General features: G+C 44.5%; 1 protein-coding gene across 1 annotated transcript in view; it reads right to left on the bottom strand.

Annotated features, from left to right (window-relative positions):
• FBXL15 (F-box and leucine rich repeat protein 15) overlaps positions 1-9,798 on the bottom strand; it is a 74,404-nt gene extending 64,606 nt beyond the window's left edge. The window contains exon 1 of the mRNA XM_086922231.1: positions 9,441-9,798. Coding sequence (XP_086778357.1) covers positions 9,441-9,469 — 29 coding nt within the window. The 5' untranslated portion in view covers positions 9,470-9,798. The remainder of the gene's footprint in view (positions 1-9,440) is intronic.
• Between the last annotated feature and the right edge of the window lie 4,186 nt (positions 9,799-13,984).

The following is a 13,984-nucleotide window of genomic DNA, read 5'->3' as shown; positions in this document are numbered from 1 at the left end:
GTCCCTTTATGCAGAAATCTGGGATTTGTGAAGTGTTTGGCTGCTCTCAGAATCCTGAAAACCAATTTGACTGATTACATTGTGTTTGCGGTGGCCAAATACTTGGGTGCTATCTGGAGTCTCAGAAGGAAATGCCTTAGGGCCGGCAACTGACCCTATTGTATCAAAGACATGGGAGTGTAACATGGGACTGTGCTAGTGTCTGATTTTATACTGTATACCTTTTTACACAACCAACAGTTTTTAAAATGTATGTTTTCAACGTCTTTTATGGTAAACAAATGTACCGAAATAAAGATTTTTTGAATTGAATTGAATTGAATTGAAGGAATTTGAAATTGAAGGCTAAAAATTAAGTTTGTATCCTTAGACAGGTGGGAGCCGTGGAAGTGCATCAAACAGAATACAGTATATACGATGAGTGGCCTAAAATTGAATTTAGAAAAGTGCCAAACTTCCCAATAACATTCATTTTGCTTATCGATTTGTTTGAATACTAGATTTAATTATTTATGTATTTATTTGATGAATGCTTGTTTCAGTATTTTTTGTGCATGGTTTTGTGTTTCAGATCAACAAAAATGTTTATGCTGGGTTCCCATGCCTCTATTAATGACTGAGTGGGGGATCCTCTGATTCCAATAATGATTCAGTTGGGGCCCCTTGGTTCTAGTAATGATTAAGTGGTGTTCCACAGAACTCAAAAGGTTAAGACCCAATATCATACAGTGATCTGAGTTGAAAGTAAGAAGTCTTGGACAATGCACATAGTAGGGATTGGTTGGATCTACAGCCTGTTGTTGAGTATGACTCCCAACAAATTGGCATAGTCAATGATGGTAGGGTGACATACGAGAAAATCTGAAAATATTCAAACATAACCATTGAAGGTTATACAGTGATGTTGGCAACCAGTGTACAGCCAACTGACTTAATTCAGAAGTGTGCACTGAACTTTTTAACTGCTGGTTGCACAACTACCTGTGCAATAAGTGTATTGACTAAAAGAGAAATTCTCCTAGTAGCAATACTCCGCAGAAGAGAAATAAATCCACCAAGTTATTGTACGACTACCGAAAGCACAAACCGTATTTCTCCAGTAAGTGCATTAAACACCTTAGCTCACTTAAGCTATATCATGAGACTTGCTGGATAGCATAATTATCACCAAAAAGTGCCCTAATTCCCCTACGAGATCCAATAATGTAGCCTTTCTGACTGAAAAAGTAAGCAATAACTGTAGTTTTCTTGTGCAATTAGGGGTCAGTTGAAAAACATGTTTGGTCGGCCTCATTACATGTTCTTAGGTACAAATAGGGCAGTATTTCGTGTGAACACATTTACTAGCATATAATTAAAGTGGCTTTGGGCAGTTGTATTCAAAGTCAAAAATGTTTGTGCATGTTAAAGCAGACACAAATTAGTGTGGTACAGGGCAATGTCCCACTGTATCACAACACCATCACAATTGTACAGTGACACAACACCGCCTTAGCCCAAGAATCATGCAAGACCACAGCCCACACAGCAAAAGCACACACCCCAACAAAACAGAAAATGCAACAGGACACAACAAAGTCTCAAAACAAGACAACATAAAAGCATAAAATAGCAAAACATATAAAAACAAAGCAAAAAACTGGGTGCCATATAAACGTCACAACAGAAAAATACAAGAAACCAGTACCCCGGCATGACACGCCTCAGAAAAACAGCACACCAAATAACTACCAGGGCTTTAGAGGGAGCTAGAAGCACATTGAAGCCACTGTGCTCACTCGAGGTTCACGAGTTCACGAGCACGGAGTACCGACGGAGAGCCAACACTAGTGAAACGCGGCTGGAGGGACGCGGCTACCGCCGCTAGTGAAACGTGGCAACCGCTGGAAAGAAGCGGCAGCAGCCCCTGAGTCACGGTAACCCCCGCCAGTGAAACGCGGCAACGCTAGTGAGACGCGGCAACCGCCGCCGGGAGAAACGCGGTTACAGATCCGCACCGCACTGGTCCCGGGCCCCCTGGCTCGCCTACCTCCCCTGGACTCGCGTGTGCTGTTGGGCCGACCTCCCCCTCTCCCTCTCTCCCTCGGTGACTCTGAGGTGCGGGAGGTGGTGCTCCCTTAGACTGGGCTGTAGCGGACGTATTGCCCAGTGTGCGGATTAGCGAGTGTGTTGATGAAGGTGGGCAGAGTTGAGACCTATTGCAAAACCGGCACGCACTCGGCCAGCTCTTTGAACGTGACCCTACCTTGCTGGAAATCGCCACAAAGCGCCAGGGCTCTCTGCCTGCCCGCCTCCCGCCGCCTGACTCCCTCAACCATCGTGGAGTAGGGCCGCCGAGCGGAGCGGGCCCTTGAAGACCACAACTCCCAGCAGCCCTAGCGGGGGGAAACTACAGCGTTTGGCGCCAGGAGGCGATCAAATAGAACGTCAGCCCCGGGACGCGAGCGGGACGCCCGGGGCTAAGCCCGGGCAAAGGGCGGGCCCTCTGTGGCCCTCAGAGGCACGAAAAGGCCAGGCTAGGCCTCCCCCTAACACCATTCTCCGCAAACTAAGGTACTGTACCCCTTTGTGACTTGCTGGTCTTTACAGAGTGTTATTACCACGCTATTGTTATCCTCTCCTGCTGCACAACCTACTCGGTGTTTTTCGACGTAGGGACTTTAGCGTCTTCATTTGCTACTATTCTAAGTATGGGGAAAAAACGGGTTCCGGTCCCAGCGGAATCTGTGAACACTCTGGATTCTTATCTTGTGCAAGTAGTTAATGATATCAACAATAAGCGCAGGCAATCCTTGGGGCTGAGTCAATCACCCATTATGCCGTTAGTAAGTCCATCAACAAGCGCTTTTATTCCCGAGTCATCCGAACTACTGCCAGATAATTCTTCAGGGTATCCAGAAATACTAATTCCCCAAGATCTGGACCCCGAGGATAAAGCTGACTCTTACCCCCAATCAGACACACAAGTTCTGATCAACCTATCAGACAACATCATCAACGATCCAAACCAACAGACAGACGCCACGGAAGTAGCACTTCACTCACCGCCAATTGCCACAAGGGCTGTTAGAGCTTGTCGGAAATCCACTGCGAAACGTGGGGGTAAACATCCCAGTAGGAAGAAGGTCGCTACACCACCCCAGATTCGGGCAAGGAAACAGCCCGATTCTGTCACTGACAGTGAGTTAAGAAGTGCTACCGATGAGGACCTATTTAATAGAATCCAGGATATGATTGATATTAAAATCAGGACTATCATCAAACCAATGTTAGGGAAACTGGACAAATTATCATCTGAGGTAAAAAAACTGGGAGAGGCACATAGTAAGTTGGCAGACGAGGTCGGAAATTTATCTTCCCTCGTCACAAATTTAATACCCATAAACGCAGAAGCCAATACTAATGAGAGCAGCCCGCATTCCATACAGCAAGGGCAGTCACCCCCGCCCCCATTATCCTCACTACCTCTACCTCTACCACCATTACTTACAGAGGGTCAGGCTGCAGACAATTCAGCCCCTAGCATTAGTGCATCTGCTGCTATAGCGGAAGAATTCCAAGTGGACACTTCTGCCCAATTTATCTTGGAGGCTTCGCCGGTTGTCTTGGTGCTGGCCAACGTCCCAGTCTTATCGCAAGGCAAAGCAGAGTCCAACCAAGACTTAAAAGACAAAGCGTTATACTGGTTAACTAACAACATGCGTATGACAGATCAGGGCTATGATAAGCTGGCAGGTGATATTGTTATGTCGAGGAGGGTCCCATGGATTGGCAACAAGCCCAAAAAGTTCCAAGGGGATTGCGTAATCTTAAATTTTGCCAACGCTGAGGTCCTCCCAGACATTTTAAACAATATTTACCCGCCTCAACAACGTAGTGGCTCCATAATTCCTCTTACTCTCAAGTTCTTTTTTGATAAAAATAGGTTTACCACTTTACCTAAACCTCCAACCTATAAAAGACCTTCCAACGTTGATAGATGGGGAGGGGGCCCTAGACTCCGACACCACAACGAGTGGTCTCAATTAGCAGCCTATAGGGAGCCAGGTAGATCCTATCGCCCACATGATTTAAATATCAGGGCAACTTTGGGACAAGAGACAAGAGGGAATGCTTGGGGTTCTGGTATAAGGGACTTCGAATATAACACTAGGGGTCTAAGGCCTACACATTGGTGGGGAAACGATCAGTTTCCGGTACACCCAATAACTCCACAACCTCCGTGGAACCTAGCTCCATTTGGACAGGCTCAGGCAGCCACTCCTCTTGTGTGGGGATTCGGCACCGGCAACAGATTTGCCCCCTTGTCTGACCTAAATTCCTGCGACTGACTCGAACTAGAATCAGTCCAAAAACAGGCTGAGGAGCCCGATCCATTACCTACAGGGGGCGGCCAGGTATTGCAACAAACAATAGCCGATTGCGCAGACGAAAATGCGCCAGTAGACCTAAGATCTCCCACTAACCACTGTAAGATAATGAGCTGGAATGTGGCGGGCTTAAACGCCAAACGCCAGGATCATGCATGGCTAAGCTTTATTTCTAAGTATCATATAATTGCCCTGCAAGAAACCTGGGACACATCGAATAACCTTTGGTGGGATGGGTACATTAGTTTTACTAACCCTGCAGTTCCGAGTAGAGCGGGTAGAGCCAAGGGGGGCTTGGCGATTCTGTTCTCACTGGCCCTAAAAGGCAGTTATAGGCAGATAAGCTCTGAATCAGACAATATCCTAATGATAGAGAGGGTGATAAGCAAAGAGTGTAAGTCTTTATATGTAAACTTTTATAACTCTAGGAATAGCGATTATAATGGCCGTAATATCGCAAGCCTAGACACTATCTTAAATATAGTACTTCAGGATAATAATTTTGTTTATGAGTTAATTTTATTAGGCGATTTTAATATTCATTTGTGTGAATTAGCCTGCAAGGGTAGTGATGCAAAGGATGCGGAAGACACAGCAATACAGGGCCCTCATTTTGAACATTCTGCAGAGGGACAGGAGTTGGAGGAACTTTTGGCCAACTTTGATTTAATTGAACCCGACTGCGCCCTAAGAACTCCAACTTTCACCGGCACTCTATATGGCACAGTGATCGACTATATCTTTGTAACCCGGGGAATCTTAAGATCGACTATGTCCTATGTCACCGTACCAACTCACTTCAGCGACCACAACCCGGTCCTCTTAGAAGTGGCCTGGGGCGCCTACATGGGGGCACCCCCAGCAACGGAAAAAGCGGCACACCCTTTGAGGACCACTGATCAAAACAGACGAGTGAAGTGGGCCAAAGTGATACCGGCCGATTTCTATAATAAATGTTTTCCCAAAATTAAAGCTCAAGTTGATCTTTGTAGAAACCCGGACACACAAGGGCATACCATAGTTGAAGCATATGAGGCAATCTGTACACAGGTCTCCAAGGAACTCCTGGTAAAAACCACCCCGGGAGTACAAGGCCACAAGCGCTGGTTTGATCACGAGTGCTCGAAAGCACATAGAGAACTGCTAGCGGCACTAAAATCTGTACCCAAGGATAGAGCCGAAATCTCCAGGAAAAGGAAGACTTACAAAGTGACCATAAAAAATCGCAAAGACGCAATCAAACGCGAAACCTGGGACAATCTCCTCTCCGTGGCTGTACTAAAGGATAGCAGGAGATTCTGGGAGATTTTAAGGCAACCACTTCAGGGCTCGACAAATCTGAAAAATTGTACTAGACCTGCAGGTCTAGTAACTTGGAAAATCCCCTCGACCCAACTGCAACCTACTTGACCTCTGTCTTTGAAAACAGAGCAAAAGTGACAAGTTAACAAGATTTAAAGGCATCTTTATTGCTTAGTTCCTTTGTGAGCAATAAAAATGCCTTTAAATCTTGTTATCTTGTCACTTTTGCTCCGTTTTCAAAGGCAGAGGAAAAAAGTTAGTTTGTTTCCTACTCGCCAGAAAGGGCGAGTAGGAGCTAAAAATAGCTCGCCCTCATCCATTCTCCCTCGCAAATGCGAGCGGGCGAGTGGATTTGTCGAGCCCTGCACTTTTTGCAGAAGATAACAACGCACCTATGGACTGTGTAATCGATGACGAAACATGGCTTGCCTTCTTCAAAAATGTTTATGGGGGAGATGATGACGACGGCAGTAAAAGGGTCCAGATGACTATTAACAATGCACAACCCATTATCTTCAACCCGCAAGAAGTCGAAAAAGCACTCCTGGATACAACTAAACACAAGGCACCTGGTCCGGATGGGGTCCCGGCTGACTTCTTCATGTTCTCTCCTAAGCTATGGGCCGAGGTTATGACAATCTTGTTTAATGCAGTGAACGGTAACTCAGCGCCAGCTACATGGGCCATATCCACGATTGTCCCTATTTTCAAAAACAAAGGGAGCAGGGATGACCCCGCCTTCTACAGGCCCATATCCCTACTGGATTCAACTATAAAAATCTTGGGCAGAGTTCTGCTAGCCAGATTGAGGGAAAACATCGAGGACTGTGGAGGCCTATCCGACTTGCAATACGGTTTTAGAGAAAGAAAGGGTACCATCGAACAATGTACTAACTTGCATCTTCTTATCTCTAAGTATACCGTAGCCAAGGAGGGGTCTGTGTTTCTTGCCTTTATGGACCTGTCATCAGCGTTCGATCTTGTTAATAGATCAAAACTGTGGGCGATTTTGTTAGAGTTGGGCATCGAAGAAGCCCTGGTCTCCTTCATGGCCACCATGCATCAGGAACTCTTCGCAGCAGTCCGAGTGTCAAATAACGGCAGATGCACCTCATTATTTAAATCTTTAAAGGGGGTTCGCCAAGGCTGCATCCTAGCCCCGACGCTTTTTACCATCTACATCAACGGCTTGGGGGCACATTTGCGCAGCCTGAAAGCGGACGTTCCACGTGCAGGGGATGTGCAAATTCCGGCACTCCTGTACGCAGACGACGCCGTGCTGATTGCTCGAACTGGTGTTGGCCTTCAGACTCTTTTGGACGCTTTTGGCATTTTTATGAACAATTTGGACTTGAAGGTGAATGTGTTAAAATCTCATACCATGGTAATGGGGCGTGAATGTACTAAAAAAAGGCACAAATCTTTCTTCTGTAGTGGGGTCCCCGTCTCAATGGTAACAACATTCCCATACTTGGGTGTCTTATTTGATCAAAAGGGCACATGGGGACCACAGATAAAAGCTAAAAAGCTGGCGGTAGTCAGATCCTCCTCAGCAATCCTCGGATTTGCAGGCAAGTTGGGTGCTCGGCCTATGGAAGCTCTTTTAAAGATCTATAAGAGTAAGCCAGTGGCCATTGCACTTTATGGTTCGCCTCTGTGGGGCTATGTCAATCTTGACCCCATTCAGAGAGCGGAAAACAGATTTATTAGATCTCTTTTATCTGTCCCTCAGTGCACCCCAACATACTCAATCCATCAAGAGGTGGGCCTACCATACTTGTCCGACCTACTGAACTTAGCACCCCTGACTCTATGGTTGAAACTATGGTTAAATGAAGACCTCCCATTAAACCATACAATCTTGAAGGATGTTTTATCGTTAGATAAGCATAGTAGTATCCCATGGTTGGCATATCTAATTAAATCTTTTACCGACCTGGGCCGCCCTGAGCTCTTTTTATGCCCAGATAAAATCAGGGTGGAAGACATAGGTTACATTAAGAAGGCCTTTATGAACAGGAAGGAAGCGCAGCGTGAGGATATAGAACTACTGAAGCCATCAGTTAGGTCTCATGACCTTTTGGTTAGCGCCCCTTCTATTGCATCCTATCTTATTTTTGTAACCGTTCCCTACCACAGGTTTCTGCTAACCAAGTTCAGGTTTAACCTGATACATTATTATCTTGGTTCATATAAGGGATGGCAGAAGCCAGATGAAGCCCCACCTTGCAGATGCGACGACTTTTCGGTGCAGGACACACTGCATTTCGTCATGTTCTGTAGCTTCTTCCAGGAGCAGAGGAAAAAATATCTACTCCCTGTCCTGAAAGAAGCAGGCTTTATTCAGGTCCGTCCTGCCTTGCTCTATTTACAGCTTTTGCCAAACCCCCGTACCACCTTTTGCATTGCGAATTTTCTAGTTGCCGCAGCTAGGGCAAAAGCTGCCGGTCAAAACTCGCCTTAGTAATTTTTAAAGTGTCTTAACATGTGTATAGTATTTAACTTTTTATTGGTAGTTTTAATGTTTTTATGAATATGCTGGGCTATGTATGTATGGGCATATGTATCCTATGTTATGTCTTACTGTTTATCGTTTATGGTTTTTTTTTGTATGACTTGTAATAAGTCGAAATAAAGATATACTATCCTAACTACCAGGGCTTTAAGTGGGCCGGGTCCTGCTGGTGCTGAGTACTGGCAGTTCTAAAGAGGAGGTGCTGAGATGGATCCCTATCAGGATTTCCATTTTTGCCCTCACCCTTGGTGAAAAAATAAATCTTAACCCCTTCGCTGCGGATGACAAAGCCAGCTCGTCATGGGCGTTACCTGCGCTGCGTGCACGATGAGCTGGCTTTGTCACAAAAGCCGCGATTTTCAAATCTCAGCGCACAGCGGGAAAACCTGCTAGCGCGCATGCGGTTAACTGCAGCAGTGCCACCCTTCACTGCCTTTGATGTAACTTCAAAGAGACTCGTTATAGTTCTTTCACAGTCTCATCATTTCAGAACTGAAGAATTTTCAGTGTTATATACAACAAAGCCATAGTTGTTGCTTATTTATCTCATGCAACTAACAACCATTGACAAAGCCAATAGTCTTGGCTTGTTGTAGGTGTAATGTCACTTGTATTATATATATGGATATAGTGACAGGAGCAGCAAAATACCAATCAGGCAGCACAGTATAATAAACACAGATTACGTGTTTTTATACCACGCCCTTGATTACATCGGCCACGTCGCTTTGAGAGACAAATCTCCCATCCCCCGTTTTTTCATTCCACTTAAAGCCCCGATTATTGCAGAATCAAATACAATTCGCCGATACAATAAAATACAAATACAAAAACCACCGCAAAACATAACACACCAACAATCCTACGAAATATAAAAGCCAACACAAACATTAATTGGGTTAGCATGTAACTTCGGTGCCTTTTTTAAGCGTTCGATCGTGTTGTTAGTGGAATGTGTTATTTTGTCGCAATAGTGCTGTTTTGTGGTTCTGTTATCGTATTTTATAGCGGTGAGCTTTCTATTTTGAGCATGCGTACTTCTGCACCCAGAATGTTCTGTATCTTTCTCGACTTTGTCCCAAACAAAGCAGACGCAATACCCCTTCACTTGCTCACTATAAACTGTGATACCCAGTGTTCAAGTAAGAGGAACTAGGCAGGACTCGTTCTATCAATTTGAGAGTTCAGTTCTAGTCTCGTTAAAATGTTATTCTATAGTTTTGCTTAGTCATGTATACTCCCCTCCCACTCACCTGCACGGTCTATGGTTAACTTTAGCCATTGAAAGCGAGAACAGAAACGATCCTATGATGATGGGTCAGGAGCGTCAACCTGGAGATGGGTAAATGCCTCAGGGTAAGGTTATCAATGGCAAAATATTACCATTATGGATGGGCAATGATCATCAGTGTGTACGTGGGTAATCCGTAGTACAAATCACCAGGGGAGAAAGGTTGCAGGATCTCCGCACATTACCAGACTGCGGGTGAATAAACGTGGAACGGGAGGTGCATAGGATCAGCAAGTCTACTTGACTCGCTTGCCTAAAGCCGGGTTCCTAGGAGCCGGGTTCCTAGCTGTCAGTGACGCAACAAGAAGTCGCCCGCTCGCAGATAGTACGTCGGTGCCCCTGTGTGTCGCCCTTTGAGTTCGATTGCAGTGCCTCGGATGGTGACGAACAAACAGCAATCCACATAGGAGGTATGTAATTTTTTACTCATATAGCTATAAACAACCAGAAAAAAGATAATCTTATGAATTAAAATAAAAAATCAAACGTGATTTTAAAACAAAAGTCATATTTAGGAAAATACTGAACACATTTAAAAAAATGTTTTAAGCAATTACTTTAAAAAAATACAATTTTTCTAGTCATTCTTGTTTAAATAACTAATGTCCATTGTGATATAAGCCTTCTACTTGTGTGCCGACTAAACATTATCCCTCTTCTAAGATGACCGCTCCATTGTCACTACCCATTAAGGGCTACTTAGACGACGGCGCTTTGTAAACGCGCGTCACCATAGAAACACGGAGCTAGAAAAGACAGCCCCCCTTCTTAGGAGAGGATATACAGCAGAGAAGGCTGACTGTTGAAGTGTCAGAAAGGTGAAATAATTCCCAGCTAGGTCGGTTAGTGACGAGTTTAGGAATTTTGGATATAGCATAAATGCCAATGGACCCGATCCAGGCGCGAGACTTCTGATTTTTTTAAGCAAAAATGACTTTATTTTGGCTGCCTTCCACCTGAAATTGCCTCTGCTTCAATAGAAGTCAATGGGACTAGTCCATTCTCCCAATTATTTGTTTTAAAATCTCCCACTTTTGCCTTCCAAAATGTTGACATGTATGTGATATATGGATAAATGTTACGGAGCCCTGACCGAAACGGCCATACAATGCGTTTTATAGAATTATATTCCAAGTACATTGCCTAAAAAGCAACAAGCTGCCCTGGAAAGGAATTAATGGAATATTTATTTTGTCGTAGATCGACTTTATTTGCAAATCCACAACCCTGGGCAGACTGCAACCGTAGAAATAAATGCTAAGGGCTTAAATAAAAAGTGTCCCTTTAATCGTGCCAACATTTCCATATTAATGCAGCCATGCCAAGTTTTCCTCCAAGTCTATGCATGAGGAACTTCCCAATCCAGCTTTTTTTTTGCTTTCTTGGATTTTCTTTTTTTTAAAATTTATGTTCTAGAGTTGCCACCTAGAGTTTTTATTTTTAACCAGTCTGGTCTGTATTTTTGAGCCCAGGCTGGTAAACATACTGATAAAAGCAGTGTAATTTGGTATTTTTTCCATTCTGTACTTAAACCTAAAATAGCAAACACATAAAGAAATCTGTTACAGCCAACAACACTTCTCATAGCATGCAGCAGCTCCTTCCATGTTATGGATTGGGTAGGCCGAGATAATATATCATCAGTTGTCATCACCTCTAACATTGAAAAACCATTCAATACCATCCTATGGATATATCTGTTTGTGGTTCTAAAGAAAGTAGGGTTTGGCCCAAATATACTGAAATGGATAAAATTATTGTATACACAGCCACTGGCCACAGTACGCACAAGTCCTGTAACATCCTCACAGTGGGAAATAGGTCATACGTAGAGGCACTGACTAGGTGTTTGCTTCCCCCTTGTTGTTCCCCCAGAGATAGTTACCATGTTACAAAAGTATTCTGACAATTTTAAATTAATTTTCCCCCACCAGCTGATGGCCATTCCAAAAAAGAAAGAAAAAATACCAAATGACAGATTTTTAAAGAAAGTTTATAAAACCAGTACCATAAGTCCTAGAAAGAAAAGAAAACAAGCATGGACCACCAGAGCAGCTATTCAGAATGGACCTTGTTAACATTGCAGCTCTGAGAATTTGTAATTCCGGGGTACGGGAATTCCTCCTGAACACAAGTGGCAGTGCCTGAAATGGGGAATAACCACACACATTGATGTTTCCACACTGATTTCCTCAGGTTGTCCTCGCATTCCAGCCCATTTCCCCATTATCTGTTGCATCTAGGGCCTAAGGACTACAGTAACAGCAGTACCAGCCTACAAGGAGAAATATATGGATACATTTAGCAAACCCGTGCCCACCCAGTGTCTTTCGGGTAGCTCGCCCCTTATTGGAGGAATGTATCATCTCCCTCCTTAACAGATCCTTGGAAACAGGGTATCTACCAGCTGAACTTAAGGAAGCACGTGTAAGACCTCTACTGAAGAAATCAGGCGCAGACCCCGCAGTGCTAAAGAACTACAGGCCTATCTCAGTTGCCATTCCTCTCAAAAATACTGGAACAGCATGTATTAAAATCCTTGTCCATGTACCTGGAGTCTCACCATCTACTTCATGAACGACAGGCAGGGTTCCGAGCTCATCACAGCACCGAGTTGGTGATGCTCTCGGTGCTGGATGAATTGAGAGGCATGGCTGACTGTAAGAAACCGAGCGCCCTGATTTTGTTAGATCTTTCAGCGGCGTTCGATACCGTCAGCCATGCCCTGCTTCTGGATAGATTGAGTGACTTCGGGATCAAAGGCCTGGCCTTCAGATGGTTGCAATCCTTCCTCTTGGGAAGGACCCAACGGATACAACTGGGGGACGAAACATCCGAGGTGGGGACTTTAGAATGTGGGGTGCCTCAGGGCTCGGCCCTGTCCCCACTTCTATTCAATCTCTACCTGCAACCTCTGATTGCTTCCTTGGCAAGCATGGGCTGTAGAGTATTTAACTATGCGGACGACACGCAGCTGTTGCTGAGTGTCAATAAGACAAGCGCCGCACAACTCCAAGCCCAGAATATCTTGATGTACACTGTACAATGGATGACGGAAAATCTTTTGAAAATCAATCCAGATAAGACCGAGGTATTGGTGATTCCATCTACCACCTCACCATGGTGTGCCCTCTACTGGCCTGCGGAGTTAGGCCCGGCTCCAAAACCTAGCTTGAATGTAAAGAGCCTGGGGATCAAACTGGGCTGTGATCTATCAATGGCCAGTCAGATCTGTTCTGTGGTGGGAAGCTGCACTAATATCATCCGACAGCTACGGAAGCTAGCTCCCGTCCTTTCTCAATCCATGATGCGCTCAATCGTAGCAGCCACTGTTATCTCAAGGATAGATTACGGTAATGCTCTCTATCTCGGCCTGCCGAAAACCCTGACCAATAGGCTACAGGTCGTCATGAACGATGCTGCACGACTCATTTTCAGGCTCCCAAGACGAACTAAAGCATCTCCCTTGTTACAGAGCCTGCACTGGCTCCCTATCAAAGAGCGAGTGGAATTTAAGAATCTGTGCACAGCTCACAAGGCAATCTACGGTCTGGCACCCGCCTGCATTAAAGATCGCTTGGTGGTGTACAGTTCAATGAGAATTCTTAGATCCTCAGATTCTCAGTTATTGGTCTGTCCCCGGTACAAACTTGTAACCAAGGGAGGGAGAGCCTTCTCTGTGTTAGTCCCCCAGTTATGGAACACGCTACCTGAGACGCTGCGCAGGGAAGGGAACTTCCTACGGTTTAGAAAGGTGCTAAAAACACTGCTGTTCAGAAGAATCATGAGTGCTATATAGGCCAGTAGATGCCTTTTATTCTGTGATTGCCAAGTTATTGTTCTTTCCACCGATTTCCGAGCGCCTAGAGGCCTGCAGGTGATTGGGCGCGATACAAATCCAAAATAACAATAACAATAACAATGACAATAACATTTCACAGAACTACAGCTTAGGATTGGTGAAATATGCTATTGGGTAGTTCCTAAAGCCCAGACGTCTGTCTAATCTAAGGCCATATTTTCTGACAGAGGATCTTAAATCAATCTATATGCATAATTAACCATTGGGGATTGCATCGCAGGATGGGTTCTCATTATTGTGTAAAGAATGACAATACACTGCCTAGCATGGTCTTAATTCTAGGATCAATATTCTCGTGGGACTGTCATTCCCTCCTTTCCACCTTCACCTACTAGAGTTTCCAATTGCATCAGCACAGTTCTAACAAAGGGCTACAACACCCCTTCTCTCAGCTTTCTGCCACCTTTAATGTATGTGACACCAATGCAAGTTAGTAGGAAAATACATTTCTCTTTTATTTTTATTTTTATGTTTACAAATCTCTATTCGCTATTTCCAAGTTTTGACAAGAATGCAGTTTCAATCTGTTTGAAGACTTGAACAAGACAATATTTTCCTGTTCTTTAAGTGAAAGGCAGGTGGGATTCCAGGGTAAGTAAATATTGTAGTAAACTGAGCGATGGCCTGCAATCCTCCTAGGTTAC

The sequence above is a fragment of the Lissotriton vulgaris genome, chromosome 5 (assembly GCF_964263255.1).
Source record: "Lissotriton vulgaris chromosome 5, aLisVul1.2, whole genome shotgun sequence".
NCBI lineage: Eukaryota > Metazoa > Chordata > Amphibia > Caudata > Salamandridae > Lissotriton > Lissotriton vulgaris.
The sequence above is the reverse complement of the archived record's forward strand: the minus strand, read 5'-3'. Positions and strand labels throughout refer to the sequence as shown.